At 38.7% G+C, this 15118-nt stretch overlaps 1 protein-coding gene across 1 annotated transcript in view; it reads left to right on the plus strand.

Moving 5' to 3' along the window:
• Positions 1–15118, plus strand: part of ABLIM1 (actin binding LIM protein 1) — a 37845-nt gene extending 22727 nt beyond the window's left edge. The window contains exons 6-16 of the mRNA XM_010086035.1: positions 592–696; positions 2932–2979; positions 5277–5417; positions 6739–6830; positions 6974–7070; positions 7467–7528; positions 7834–7894; positions 8848–8855; positions 10142–10216; positions 13232–13312; positions 14593–15118. Of these exons, the coding sequence (XP_010084337.1) occupies positions 592–696; positions 2932–2979; positions 5277–5417; positions 6739–6830; positions 6974–7070; positions 7467–7528; positions 7834–7894; positions 8848–8855; positions 10142–10216; positions 13232–13312; positions 14593–14706 (884 nt within the window). The 3' untranslated portion in view covers positions 14707–15118. The remainder of the gene's footprint in view (positions 1–591; positions 697–2931; positions 2980–5276; positions 5418–6738; positions 6831–6973; positions 7071–7466; positions 7529–7833; positions 7895–8847; positions 8856–10141; positions 10217–13231; positions 13313–14592) is intronic.

Here is a 15118-nt window from a genome sequence, read left to right on the forward strand (position 1 = left end):
AAGAGTGTGTATAGAACAGTTATGTCTTTTGATACGGGTCAAGTGACGTAACAGCTATTTTTCTTCTCTAGCTTCTGTATGCTTTTGGTTTAGGGAACTGTAGTAACTGCCAGCATCTGCTTCTATCTGCTTGGGAGTCGGTTTCATTTTGGGCTTGCATATCAACTACTGTGCTCTGTGCCTGCAACTTTTAAGTCCAAATATCAATCTCTGTACTAAATCATTGCCAAGTGACCTTCCATTCTTCTTTTCCACACTGCCCATCTAATCACCAGCTGCAAGCACACAACTCCTGCCTGCATGCCATCAAAATGAGTCTGAGCTGCTCAAACCTCAACTCCAGCTTGAACATGAATTTTTGTCTCTGCAGGAATATCAGGAAAAAAAACAGTCACCAGGGCTACCAGTTCTCATTATTGTTTGTAATTATATTTTTGGTTCAACTGTGTTTCTCCCTGGAGGTTTTGATTCCACCGATTTTGTTTGGGTTTGATTGGGCTTGTTTTTTTGTGTTTTGTTTTTTTGTTTTTTGTTTTTTTTTTTAATCGCTCTCCCTCTTCTCATTTTGTTTTCTCCATTCTTTCATTGGAGGCAATGAGCCGTCCAGCGGTCGGAACTCCCCTGTCCCTTATCGGCCCGACAGCCGCCCTCTCACTCCAACTTACGCTCAGGCCCCTAAACATTTCCATGTTCCAGGTAGGAGCTGGCACTGTATGTGTCTCGGTGTCCTGTCACAGTGTAGAATGTAGCCTTTGTAACTTTTGTCTTGTCTCCATTGTTTCACACTGTTTACCATGGGGTGCACACACAGGGTTTGGAACTGCCTGCTCCTGGCTTGCTGAGAGGTGTAGTGCATTAAGAAATGGGGGGGTTTTACCTGTGTCACTGTTTAGAATGCCTTGGTTTTCAGTGTTGATGGCCTGTGAGCTATGTAGGGCTTGATTTTTCTCCCAGTTGCACCAGCTGTCATAACTCTGCTAACTTTGGAGGAGTTGGTTGTGATTCACAGCAGTATGCAGAAGAGAGCTGACCAGGGGTCTATTATGTGTGTTGTTCATTCAGACTCTTTTGGCTTGTTTCAGTCTTGAACCCAACAGTTCTAGTTCCGTATTCCCATTTTTTAAAGCAGGTGAGGATGTTTCTTGTTTTATGCAGTGGCTTGGTGTCCTTAGAGAGACCTGCAGATCCACAAGGATATGTGTGCCTTAGGATATCCTCTCTATAGAGGCCAGTTTCTGTTTTGAAGTGAGCTGCACAGTTCTTCCAGCCTCTGAGAAGATCATTTGTCTTGGATTTTGATGGGATGAGGATGCATGTCCCTAGGGTTGCATGTCCCATCAGTGCTAGCTGAAAGCCTCATATACAGTCATCCTTCAGGTCTGCCTGCCAGAGGTTACTGCTCTTCCTCTGTTCCTCAGATCTGGCAGATAAACTGTGGGAACTTCCCTTTCAGTCAGTGTGACCTGGCTTGGCTAAGGTAGGCTGTTTAAACCGCTTAAGCTAACACAGCTCACTTTGACTTGCGTAAGCTGAAGTACACTTGCATCAATAGCTCTGAGTAATAATCCCTTGCGTGGTGGGAGAGCTATCTTCAGCTGGCACAGGGCAGCCACAGAAGGAGCTGTGTTCCTGTCCTCCCTATAGCTTTCTGGTATAGATGTGCGCAAAAGTACTGCATGACTGCCCTTGTAATGTTTATACCTATTTACTGGTCAAGTAGCCGTAACAGATCACTAACAAGAATGAAATACCTCAGTGCCCTTGTGTGCAATTAATTTGCCTGTTTAGTCAAGGATGTGGGTTCTGCACAGTAAGATTTGCCTCTGTTTCAGTAGATTTTTAGGGTTAGCTTTCCTTAATGCCAAAGGCAAAGTTGTCTGCTTTAACTGGATCGCCATACCCAGCATGTATTTCTAAAATGCTTTTTGATCTTTCATTCTAAGGTAACTGAAAAATTTTCAGGCAGTATGAAGCAGCAAAATGGGTTTATGCATAAATTTTCTAGCTCCCAGTAGCTTATTTTGCTCTTCTGGTAAGATTTTGACAGGTTTTGCACTGTTGCACTGATTTTGGATTAACTCCTGTATGTGTAGCTGTACCAAATATGTAAAGTGTTGCCTTGGGTGGGGAGGTAGTTTAGAACAAACTGGTTCCTGTCTTAGATCATTATTTGTAAAAACAGGATATATTTTAGACATGCTGTAGATTCACTGCATTAGAGTTCCAGGAAGTGTTTGTATTCTGATTTGCATTGATAATGTGCAATGTGGTGGGCCTTGCATTAAAAAAAGTTAGAAAAAAGAAATAAAATCTATCCTTGTGGTTTGAGAATTAGTATATCAGTTAACACTGCATAAAGCATCCCTTTGACTCACTGAAGCATAGCTGTTGTTGACTGTTCCAAGTGGCGTGTGAGGCAGCTATTTTGTTCTCTGGATTTTGAAGTTAATTGTAGGCTCACTGCGTTCTCCTCCGCTCAGTCCAGCCAGTCAGTTGGAAAGAAAATTGAGCTGTTATGACTGAAGCGCAATTTTCCACAAAATTTCCACAAAGTTATTTGGGGTAACTTTCCTCAAATGGCTTGCATCTTAACCACTGAAATGTCTTGCTTGTTTGCATTTCCTCTCTAACTTTTATTCCGCTGATAATCTTCTGAATGTTTAAAATGAATGTTTCATGACTTGGATGCATCCACGTTACAGAATCACCTTCAAAGGACTTCATACCACACGTGTCTTTGACTTTTCACTTGTTCTTATGTTTTGTTTTCTTTAAATAATCTGATTTTGTATAATACTAGAAATAGCTTTCTGGCTTTTTCTTGTGCTGTGTCCTTGATTTGGTCTGTTTATTGTTACAGTGTGGGAGTTACCTTTATCTACAACTGGAGTAGTTTTCATATTCCCATTTTTCTGTTTCTCAATTTCACAGATCAAGGTGTCAACATTTACAGAAAACCGCCAATCTACAAACAACATGGTAAATGATCTTTCCCTTTTTATTTTAGAACTGGAGTGTCAACTGAATTATAAAGCATCCAAACTAGTGAAAAGCATTCAGCGTTTGCGTAGTAAGCATTAAATATTAGTAGTACAAGCTTGAAACAGCTGTTACTGCATGTCCTGCTGAGTGATTATGTTTTAAAGCATGTTGTTTCATTTGAATCATATGCTTTAAATCTTGGCTACATTGATATTAATGGCAAAATTGCCACAAACTGGGATTTTGCTGTCTCTTTAGCATTATGATGCCTTCCTATATTTCACTTCTTTAAGTTTATGTTTTCAGAATACAAGTACTGATCATGTTAAAATGGATTAACAACAGACTGTTCTCTGACAGAGACTTCATGGAATATCCTTATTTTAAAAAGACAAAGTACAATAATTTAATTCAACAGCAAAAATTGAGATGTTATTATCGGACTGGAATTCCAAATGCACCTGTGACTTTCAATAAGAATCTTTACTAATTGAAGATAATATAGGTGACTTATCACTGTCGCCAAATTTTATTCTCAAGCCCTGTGCTATAGGCAGTTTGCTGTACTTCATTTTCCGTGTGTTTGGATTCTGAGCTGGACAGCAGTGTTAGTGCTCTAATCTTTTTGGTGTAGACGTTGTTATAGCAAGTCTGAAATACCAATGATGGCAGAAGCCCACTGCCTTGCTGGTCTTTAGTGCCTCAGAGCATGGTTCCAGTTGTAAGAGTGTGTTCACTCTTCCCTTCTACTGTGAACAGAAAACTTTGAATAGGAGATGATTTTTGTGTAATGTGGTGAAAGACGGATAACTCCGCTTTTTAAAGACTTTGAGTTTGCTTCCTTTTGCAGACCCTTTAACCAGTGAAATGTATTTAGTGTTAAATAGCAAATTAGCAATACTCATAGGGTTTAGATGAACAGGTTGCTGAGAGCCACTGAGCTGAGATGATTAGGAAAGCCTGGGAAGTCCATTCTGGAGTCAGGAGTGAGCATCGCAAGTAACACTGCTGGTGGTTTTACTTCAGGGTTTTTTCCTCTTTCTTTTTTAAGTTTCAAACCATTTGCTCATTTTGGAAGAAGTCTTAACATTATTTTTGTTTATTTTTATGGTTTTAATATATCTCCTCACCTTCCATTAACATGAGTGTTTAACCACTGACATCACCAATTTTAACACGTAAGTACTGTTTGAAGTCATGCTTTTGTAAACTCTGACCAGCTTCCTCCATACCTGCAATTATGCTTAGAGTTTCCCAATCCATAAAATGCTCTGAATTCCCAGTATCTTATACTGATGTTCTTAAACTATGCTGAATGTGTTGGATGAGCAACCCAGTCCTTCACTTCATTAACAGATGTCTTTCTGTTAAAAAAAAAAAAAAAAAAAAAAAAAAAAAGAGAGAGAGAGAAAATTAAGAAAAAGTCCAGAATTCTTATTTCTGGTATGATAGCTTCATATAAGAGAAGGTGATCTGAGCTAACAGTTTGCAGATAAGAGGTAGTTAAGGCTAGTTTAAATGTAAGCTGAATACTGTTGGAATTTTCTTTTAATATCAAGAAGTGAAGGCCATAATGCATATCCTTACATGCTTTTAAGAGACTAGAATCTTAAGTAGCTGCCCTACTGCTGAGATGTTTTATTGGTGAGGGTCATTTCAAGTGCCTTTCTCTGACAATTTGATCTGAATGAAGTTTAGTATTTATTAATAAATTCACATCTGCTTTTATTACTATTGCATGCTAATAAGCAAGGGCATGCAGCAGAAAAAATCCATTGGTTAAATAAACATTTATTTCAGATTTCTTTTTGTTTGTTTTACAGCTTTTCCCAGAAACATAAGAAATAATTAGCATCAGTAGAGTTAAAATTCATGCTGTTCCTCTGAACTATGTGTTTTCTTGCCCTAGAGGGAGGACAGATCATACATAAATCTGGTTGCATCTTTGTTAATATTCAGCTGTCCTTATGAAATATTGACAAATAACGTTAGATTGAATTTTCTTACTCTTGCCTAATCATTCTAACACTGTGCAACCCTAGTAAAATCCAAAGCTGATTTGGGATTGTTTTCTGGGTGGGAATGAGGAAGGGGAGGAAGGCTTGATTCCAATCTATTGGCAAGAGAAAGATATTACTCTGCTTCAAATTGCACTCAGAAAAGCAAAACATGAAAATGTTTGCTTTTGAAAATTAACTTCGTGCAAAGTATAAAATTTTGACAAAATAAGGAAGACCTTTATATTGATATGGATTATTACACAGCTAAGTACCCTGATTGCCATCTAGATGCAGCTGCTTTGGCAGCACAGAGCAAGTCCTCCGAGGATATCATCAAGTCCTCCAAGTTCCCAGCAGCTCATGCACCAGCACCCAACGAGATACCAAAGATTGAGACGGACCACTGGCCAGGTCCTCCCTCCCTTGCAGCCATAGGTATGCAAAAAAAAACCAAAAACAAAAAACAAGCAATGTGGCTTAAAAGGTACTGGTAAGCAAAGTTGATTAATACTGGAGCTGTAAAAGTCAGTAGTGAATAATGTGTCCGCTGCAGGTGTTCACCACGAAGTGTAGTTCTTCTGGTGACACCTCCAGGTGTCCATGAATTTAAAACTATTGAATACTGCTGAGTAGGAGAGCTTTTGCTAAAGGATTTTGGAATTAATTTTTCCGTGGGTTAATATCTCTGTCATCATGTGAGCTTCTATGCAGTAGCTTAAAAAATGTGGTGTATCACACAAGCCTGACTTCTTTCAGTTATTGTCTATTTAATCTTTTAGTCCTAAGCTAATAGCAAATATTCCACAGAAAATATGATTGCTTCCAACCACATGACTAACAGGAAGCAATGACTGAAGTGGAACAATTAAAAGACTAAAAAAGTCCTGATTTTCAGAGCTAATGTTTCTACAGACTTTGTATTTTTCTTCTGTGTTGTATCACTACGGGTATCTTATTTTTTTTTTCTTTAAATCATGTGCATCATCATTTTAGGTTTTTTTTGGTTTGTATTTTTTTTCCTCTGTTAATTTTTATTGACCCCTATGGATAAAAAATAGCTAAAATAAGCTATCTAGCCTGGTTCATTTAAGAAATCATGTCTGAAACACTGAAGGTGTTGCCTGTTTCAGGTTTCTGTGAAGAAATGTAGGGTTTTCATCACAATAGGATTTTGATAGAAATTCTGGGAGAGGAAGCACAGGATGGGGGAGCTCAGTGACCAATTGAAGGGGCTGCATATGCAGGAGCAAATTTTTGAAAATGTTCTTTATATAGGATTGCAACCTGACAAGCATTATCGTCACTGTGATAACATCTAAATACCTGAAACTCTCCTGACGGTGCTTGTGATAACTATGCTGTATGTCTGAGGTGGAGCTTTTGATGGAAATTTTGTCTCTCAGTTCAGTCTCTGCTGCTGTTAAACACCATGTTTCCAGATCTAGCAATCTGAGCTCCTTTTTTCTATTACTTCGATTCATGGCTTTTGTATCCAGGACTGTTGGTTGGTTTGGAACTCATATGGAGTTTACCTTCTTGTTAATTTTATAAGAAGCCTGATAGCCATAGAGCAGGCTATCTGAGTGAGTTTTATTGAGACTGAGTTTTGAAAAAGTCTTTTGAGTCTGCAAGAAAATGCTGCTTTGTTTATTCAGTAAATCAAACTGCCCAGTACTTTGAACTAGCATTGAAATCTTGAGGCTGCGGTTGAACTGATATACAAAGCTTTCTCTGTACTGTGGTTTTATGGAAGCAGGAGCTGACATGAGACGCAGATCAAGTGGAAGAGAGGAAGATGATGAAGAGCTACAGAGACGCCGGCAGCTGCAGGAGGAGCAGCTCTTAAAGGTGGTTATAAGCTTGTCTTCATGCTGTTTCTGAAAGCCATCCAAAAAGTATCCCTTTGTTTTCTGTAATGTCTACTAGTGTCTAGCAATAATACCTCAATCAGCTTATTTTATTGATTTTTTTTTTTTAATTGCCATTTATAGCTCAACTCTGGTCTGGGACAATTGATATTGAAAGAAGAGATGGAAAAGGAGAGTCGTGATAGGTCAGCCCTTTCTGCCAGTCGTTACGATTCTCCAGGTAATTCACATAGGCAATAAAACTAATAATGAACAGTGAATAATGAACATCATGTATACACATATCAAGTGGTCTCCCTGAAACTAAGGGCTAAAAAGTTATTTTGCTCTGCTGTCTGATCCCTGACCATTACTTTCAGCTCAATGGAGACCACTTCTTGATGACTTACCACCATGGCATGATAAAGCTGCGTGTACCGTACAGAATGTATGGAAGGTCGTGATGAGTCTGGGGCTGAGATGTTAGTTTCTTAAAGACTCTGTATCTCAGGTGGTTATGTGTAAGCTTAGCACTTCTAACTGTGTTTTTTATGCTAGTGGATTCCTCAAATGTTCTTGTTTTTGAGTTTACGTGGCGTTTTTCCAGTAAAAGATTTTTCCCTTCCTCATTCAACAGCACATGCTTCAGCTTCCAAAACCTCTTCTCTCCCTGGCTATGGAAAAAATGGACTACACAGGGTAAGGCAGTGGCGATTTAGAGAAGCAAAAGATGGTTGTAATTATCCATGGTATTTATTTCTGTATTAACTGTATTGGATTTTCAGTTTGGTCAAGCTTTCTTATAAGACCATACGAAATAAGACAAAACCTAATTTCCCTTCCCATAAACTACCTTGTTAAAAGGCAAGAAAGCAATGCAAGAAAGCTTGTGAAAATAGAGGGGGAAAAAAGGCTTAAAGCAATTCGTTACTCCCCATATACCAACCCACTTGTGAAGTCATGAACTGTGAATTTATGTGCATGTCCCTCTTTTCCTTTTACAGCCGGTGTCTACAGATTTTGGTCAGTACAACAGTTATGGGGATGTGAGTGGTGGTGTTAGAGGTAAGGCTGAGGAGCCTTTATACATGACGCTTATTTTAAGGCTGTAGATGTGGTTGCTTTGTGTTTCCTCAGTACGTTTTAGCTTCCTCTGGTAAACTCAACAATTAACTCAAATTCTGCAAATATGCATTAAAATTTCGGGTTTATTTTGCTAAATCTGCTATGTGAAGCCAATCCTTGTTTATGCCAAGGGACCGCTTTAGCATTGGTGCAAATGGAAAGCAGGAAACATGCCTATTATCAGGAATATGTACTGAGTCCTCTTGTGGTGTTGTCTTTCTCTGAAAATTACCACCCACTGCACAGTCTGAAAGAATGTGCCACAGTGAAGAAAGGAGTATAATGCCTTCTAATCCCCATTGTTGCTCATGATTTTCATGATGACTTGGAGATAGATGTGATATCAGTCATTGCCTAATGAAAATGGACAATATTTATGAAATTTATGAACCTTTGTGAGTTACTGTTTAGAAATGGTTTGAGCTGAGAGAGAGATTGGCTGGTTATCTCCAAAGTGAGACTGATCCCAACTATCTTAAATGCCCTACAATCTGGCATCTTCTGTTGGTGCTTGTGTCTGTTTATAGACTATGGAGGAATCTAGACAGTTACCTGATGGCGGAGGTTAGGTGAGGTGAATCCTGCTATGCACATTTGAATTTTAGTTGTCTATTTATTCACTTGATTGTGGCTTTGTGTCTGTTAATATTTCCAAAGTGACTTGATTTTCCAGAATGAGAAGCCTGCTTGAAATGAACAGGGCTGCAATGTTTGGAGTGTTTGACACTTTACAAACGAAGTTCAAAAGTAGGAAGGTTGCTGGCCTTAGAGAATGGGGTGGGATTTTGAAAAGATCAGGTAGACCAGAAGACACAAGGATTATCTGATAGATGGTGACTGATTCCTGTTCTTCCACATTCTAAAGCTGATGAGAGTTCTCTTTTGCTTTTCAGATTTCCAGGTAGAGTACGGGTTTTCATCAATCAACTGACAACAGAACTGAAAGCTTCTACTTTCTTGTTGAAGTTTGAATTTCTGCTACAGGGAAGGGTTTCTTAAGACAATAGCTTTGATTTTCCTGCATGTTTAAGCATAATCACTAATGTAGATTCTTATCAACCAAAAACAGGCACAGCCTCAGATTCCTCCTTGTTACCTCCCCATAGCTGGGCTGAGACAGCTCACACCAGTTCTGTGGCTTCCTCTGTAAAATCCACTGTCTGTTGATAAGTGAGTTATCTGTAATAGTCCTCTCTGGACAGCTGAGGGTGGATTTATTTCCAGCCTCTAGTACTAACTCCAGAGACATCTAGAAAAATCTCTTCTGGAGGCAATTTTCTCCCAGACCAGGAGCCTTGAACTCCTCATTTTTTTTACCCTGGAGTTTTCAATCCAGACAAGATGGCTGATCAATAGTTTTCTACAATATTGCCATCACAGATGAGCCAGGAAGAGGTGTGCTTGCAAATATAAACCATTTTACTCCAAATCCTGTCTGCAGGGTTTTTCCAGAATGGTTTGCATCTGTCTGGCTCCTCAGCACAATGAAAATATGAAATGTCAATTTAAGAAACAGTTTAATTACTTGGATAATTTTGTTAATCGTGTATCAAAATCATGATGATTGGAAAGAGAATAAGATTATGGGAGGAGAGAGGAGTTGTCCATGTATTGTACTCAAAATGTTGTTTTGTTAGAAGCAGTGCCTGTGTCAGAACAGGATGTTTTTACCCAACCCCTGTTTGTGTTCATAGTAAAAATTTCCCATTGTGGAGACAAAAAAAAAAAAAAAAAAAAAAATCCCTGAGCTGATACAATAAGTGACAGAAAGAAAAGCCCAGAGTTATAAGAGTGCTTTGTATGCTGTTGGGTGGGATCTGAATTAATGCTACTGCGTATTTGTCTAGAGAAGAACCCTACTTAGTCACTGGGGTGGGAAAGGGCCCACCACTCTCTCTTGGGGTCCCCAAGTCCACCTAGGAGGCGATGTTGGTTGGCTCAGTGAGGAGCTACCACCAGTCTTAGCAGAGACAGGACGCTGTGGTGGCAGAGAGGATGGAAGTATCCCTCTGTGTGCCTCAGAGAAGTGATAAACACTAGCCATAGCAATGATCTATGGCATAAGACTAAATAAGACTTGAAGGAAATCTCAGGGAAAATTCACCTTTGTTTTCACCGCTACTTTGAGTGCCTTTACCCTCTGTGTGTGTAACCTCTGTGTCTGATGTATACCTGTATCTGATGCAGTCCCTTCCGGATGGTCATGTCCCTGGAATGAGAATGGACAGAGGAGTATCTATGCCTAACATGTTGGAGCCAAAGGCAAGTGCAGATGTTATTCACTTTCCTTCAAGACAGTGAAGATTTAACTGTGAAATGCAGATAAAATCTGGGAAATATCTTAGTTCCCTTGTTTTTCTTTACCTCACCTCAGTTGCTGCTCCTTATGTGCCAAACCTCTCCCTTTGTTCTGGTCTTTGACTGTTACAGGTGTTAGTACTCAGGCAGGCTGAGGGCAGCCCAGGTGTGCTTCTTGGGTTAAGGAGACTTTTCTAGAGAGAAAATGAAAATACTAAAGATACTCAATAGCTAGTTCTCTGTCAAGCTTCCACTAGCCGAAATAGCAGGCCAAACTCGATAGGAAAGTCTCAGATCTGTAAAGTTGGAACTGATGCAGAATATTGTGGCTCACAACACACACTGAAGCTGTCTTAATTTAAAAATTAATGAAATACATGGATCTTTGTTTCAATTTGTAAGTTAGATACCTACCTGTCTGTCTGGATCTGTTCTTTAGCTCTCAGCACTGTTAGCCTGACACCTTTCAATAATGTTGAATTCCCTATATAAGAAATTCTTCATGAGTTTCATTGGAAAAAGAGGCAACATAAGCTGAATATAATTTAAGGTATAAATTAAAATGCTTTTGCAGCTATGTCTAGAGATATCAGATCAAAAATGGACATAATATATAGGGGGAATTCAGCTGTGTTTTAAATCTTATAACTTCCTCTGTTGCTGGTGAACCTTCCAAGAAATCATGATTTTGCCAGTTACAAAGATCAGCATTTCTGCAGTTAAGTGAGGAGCTTGTTTTGCAAACCAAATTACTACTTGTGCTTCCAAGTCACCTCCAGACAAACTGTACAAGGCAATAACCCTAGCTTTATAAGCTGATCCCAATACAATGTATATTAACAAATGGTTTTCTATATTGTATAAATAAGACCTTGGAGACATCCCCAGCTCCTGAGATACTACTTTTTATTCCAAATAATTTCTTTTTCAGTGCAATAGAAATTCTTACAGCCACCACCACTGCTGTTGATGCACCCAGTGATTTGGAATGTTACTTTGGGTGACAAATTCTGTCAGTATAATCAATGATAAAATTTATGGGAATTTTCACGACATAATAGGTCAAGTTCTGTTGATGTTTATAAAGGTGATGCCAGACCCTCAGCTTGTAGGAACTGGCAGTATTTTTATTCATGTCAATGGTCCAACAGTAACTTAAACATGATAAAGTAAAAGAAGCCAACCCAAAGTCAGCATAAAACATGTGAAAAGTGAAAATTAGTAAACTTAAGAATGACCAAATCTTACCAAGTGGTTCTCCAGAAAGGACAGAATTTGTGCATCCTGCCACCCCAGATTGAGACATGCCTTGTTGTGAATATCTAAATATAAAATGTACTTATGACCATAGATCCTGAGTTAAACTCTGCTTGTTTAAATATGAAACATTACATTTTAGTTTCCTATATTGCTGTATACGGTAGCTGTTTCCAGTATCAAACATAAACAATGTAATTCAAAGTATAGACTTAATTGTACAATTGTGACAATGTCAGAATCTCCTAAGGAATCATATCTTACAATCGGTATGTAAGCATACATTATTTAAATTATTATTACCTACAATAAACTCAGTGGTGTGTTCATTGATGCCTGAATCTTATTTATTATATTTCTGAAAAGTTTATGGGGATAATTGTTGACAATGGAATGAACTTAATTGCCTAGTGTTGCGCAAAAGTTGATTAGATTGAATTTCTTCTGGTGTTATAATAATTGAATTAATAGCATTTGATAATAGCTCAGATGTCTCTTCAGGAAAGTTTTGATGGTCTCACTCTTGTTCCCAGTGGGCAAGTAAAACAATACCCATAAAGAACAGTAAAAGCTGAGCTAATTGCCACTGAAGTCTGCAGAAGAACTTCATTGACTTCAATAGGAGTTGGGTGAGGACCTCACTGGGAGTGCTGTTTTCCTACTCTGTAGAGACATGCCCTGAGAAGAGCTGTAGAGAGGCTCTGTCAGATGGAACATGATCTCTCTGGAGTCATCCCAGGCATTTATGGAAGTGTCTGCCCAAGGAAGAAATCCTAGAACAGTTTTCTTTGCCAGAGATTATTCCAGAAACATATTTTAAGGCACATGGTTTTCTGAAATCCTTTCTAAGCGGCATTATTTCTGTTGGATTAAACTGATTTGAGACCCACTAACAGAAAACATTTTGCTTCAAACAAAGGACATGAAAAACAGAAGTAAAATTATGCATTCAGGAATTGATTATTGGCCATTAACTGGTTTGTATAAGTTCTGGACATTCTTTGCAATGTAAAGAGAAAGCAAAGGAAATGTTAAAGGGAGATGTGCTGGACACATGCTCTTCTGAAGTAGATGAAGGTATATAAGACAAATATGTCTACAAAAGCATCTCCTTTAATCCACGGATGTATTGCACAGCCAGCAAGCACAGTGGGCAGTTGTTTGAATTTGTTAACTATCCAAAAAGGCAAATAAAGTCATGTGATGAATTTTGATGAATGTAGGGGCCCGCACTAATCAATATTTTGCTTGTTCAGAGTTGCTGCTTTTTCTGATGTATTTTCATGTGGTCCATTTTTAAACATCCACTAAGTGTCTGTTTCCTTAGAGCTGTGCACACTTTGGCAACCATCAGTTAGACTAATGAGCACCAAATAGATTTACCTTAATAAACTCTTAAGTTTATACGTTACTGGCTGAGAAAGTATATTGACTGGAGAGGACTGTCTGACCAAAGTCAGCTGTGTTATATGCACCGTAAAAATCAGTGGGGTTGGCAAGTAGACAGTGGCCTTACAATATGAGGCAGTTCAATACTAAACAAGTTCTTACTTTGTCGCTATAGGGCCTGTCTTTCATGGAACTTTAGGGGACAAACTGCTGTGATTTCCTTTGAAAAAGAAACCAAATGTTTGGGTGGTTATGAAAATGAGACACATTGTGTTCTTTTTGCTTTAGAATGTAAATACATCTCTCTTTCCCCCTTTTATACATTGTTAACAGATTTTTCCATATGAAATGCTCATGGTGACCAACAGAGGGCGAAATAAAATACTAAAAGATGTAGACAGAACCAGGCTTGAGGTAAGAGAAGCAAGTTCCTAAATGCTCTTAAAATGTTGTTGTGCACTTGAAAGCTCAGACACTGGAGTGTGGGTCCTTGTTTGACTGCGAAGATTCCTCAGCACCAAGCAGAGAAGGGGAGGAGTCAGGCAGAGGAAGCAGCCACTTCTCCATCAGTGGTGCTGGGCCAGGAGTCCTACATCTGTCTCCTTGTTCCTGGACTGAACTTCTCACAACCCCCTTATGTTTTCAAGCAGTTAACTATATCCTTGTAAATTGGTAAAAAGCCCAGAACTGGTGAAGTGTTTTGTAGTCACAGGATCCATACTGCAATGGAGAAATATTTTGTTTTATCTTGGATCATTTCTTAGCTCAGATCCAGTGTCAGCTATCCTTGAGGATCAAAAGTCTAACTAACTTTAACTCATCCATGAGTCCTGTGAGTTAGTTAAACTGGCTGATCTCCAAAATATGAGGATTTAAATCTGCCAGCAAATGAAAATTGTTTACAGCTTTGTGGATTAGAAAGTCTTAAGCAGCTCAGTGGAAGGCTGGAGATGTTTAAGTCATTTGTAGTTAGTTAATTTTCTGTGGAGATGCATGTAATGGGCCACAAAAAATTGGGTAAGTAACCATTTATCTACATTTTTACACTAGATCTGATCACTAATCAGAATTCAGCGTTGTGTTACATTAGTGCCACAGGGAAACACTTTCTTTATCCATGGCACTTTTAAAGCAGCTGAACAAGAAGTAACTTGTGCAGGAGACAGCACCAAGAAATGTTTCAGTGGCAGTAGAGAAATGTGTTGGACAGTTAGTCAGAATTTCAAATATAGCATGTCAACGTGCAGCCCTTCTACCAGGCTCTCCTGAAACCCAGTGTCTGTCTGAACTTCCATATGTAAGCAGAGCTGGCTAGCTAAAGCCTGGGACAGGGGCATACAGGAGCTAGTTTTGTTCTGTGGTGTATCACTGCTTGTTGGGTGACTTCAGACAAATTATTTTTCTGTCTTTTTCTTATTCAGCAACTGAAATAGTTCTCCTGACTTCCTTTGTAAATTTCTGACTTAACATATTGCAAAATTTTATTGATTCATTGAGCACCTGAGTTCGTGAGGACTTGGATATGTGTATTGCCAAAGCGTTATTATTTCCTGCAATTTGCAATGGCTCTTACACATGACATTAAATCCTTAAGGCACTCCTGTCTCTTATTGTGTCTCTTTGGCTTTCACTGACCATTGCCTTTTCTGCTTTTTTTTTTTTCCTCCTTTTTTTGTTTTTATTTTTTTTTAAAGCGTCACTTAGCACCTGAAGTTTTTCAAGACGTATTTGGCATGACGATACAGGAGTTTGACAAGTTACCTCTCTGGAGACGCAACGACATGAAGAAAAAAGCAAAACTCTTTTAATCTCCCTTTAATCAAACCAACAAAAAGTGATGCATAGGATAGCATACAGTCCAAACTATTCAGAAGCAACTACTTATCCACCAAAAAAGGAAAATCGCATAGTGGTACCTCTGTACACAGCAATTGAACAAGGTGAACATTTGACCTCCTGGAACATAGGGAGAAAATATCTGGGCTCAGAAACAACAATGATAGCTTTCAGAGGTGTCGACCTGCTACATGATATTATACAAGATAGGAAACTGTTCTGTTCTTCTCCCTCAATGATATTCCCTTTACTTCTCTCCACAAGATGACGGACTTTGTTGCTAGAGCCAGGAAGTGCCCTTAGGATGCCTTGTAGACTAAAGTAGTTGTAACCACTTCAAGAACTGGAAAAGAAAATATATATATATATATAAAAATATATATA

The sequence above is a fragment of the Pterocles gutturalis genome, unplaced genomic scaffold (genome assembly GCF_000699245.1).
Source record: "Pterocles gutturalis isolate BGI_N339 unplaced genomic scaffold, ASM69924v1 scaffold42420, whole genome shotgun sequence".
Taxonomy (NCBI): Eukaryota; Metazoa; Chordata; class Aves; order Pterocliformes; family Pteroclidae; genus Pterocles; species Pterocles gutturalis.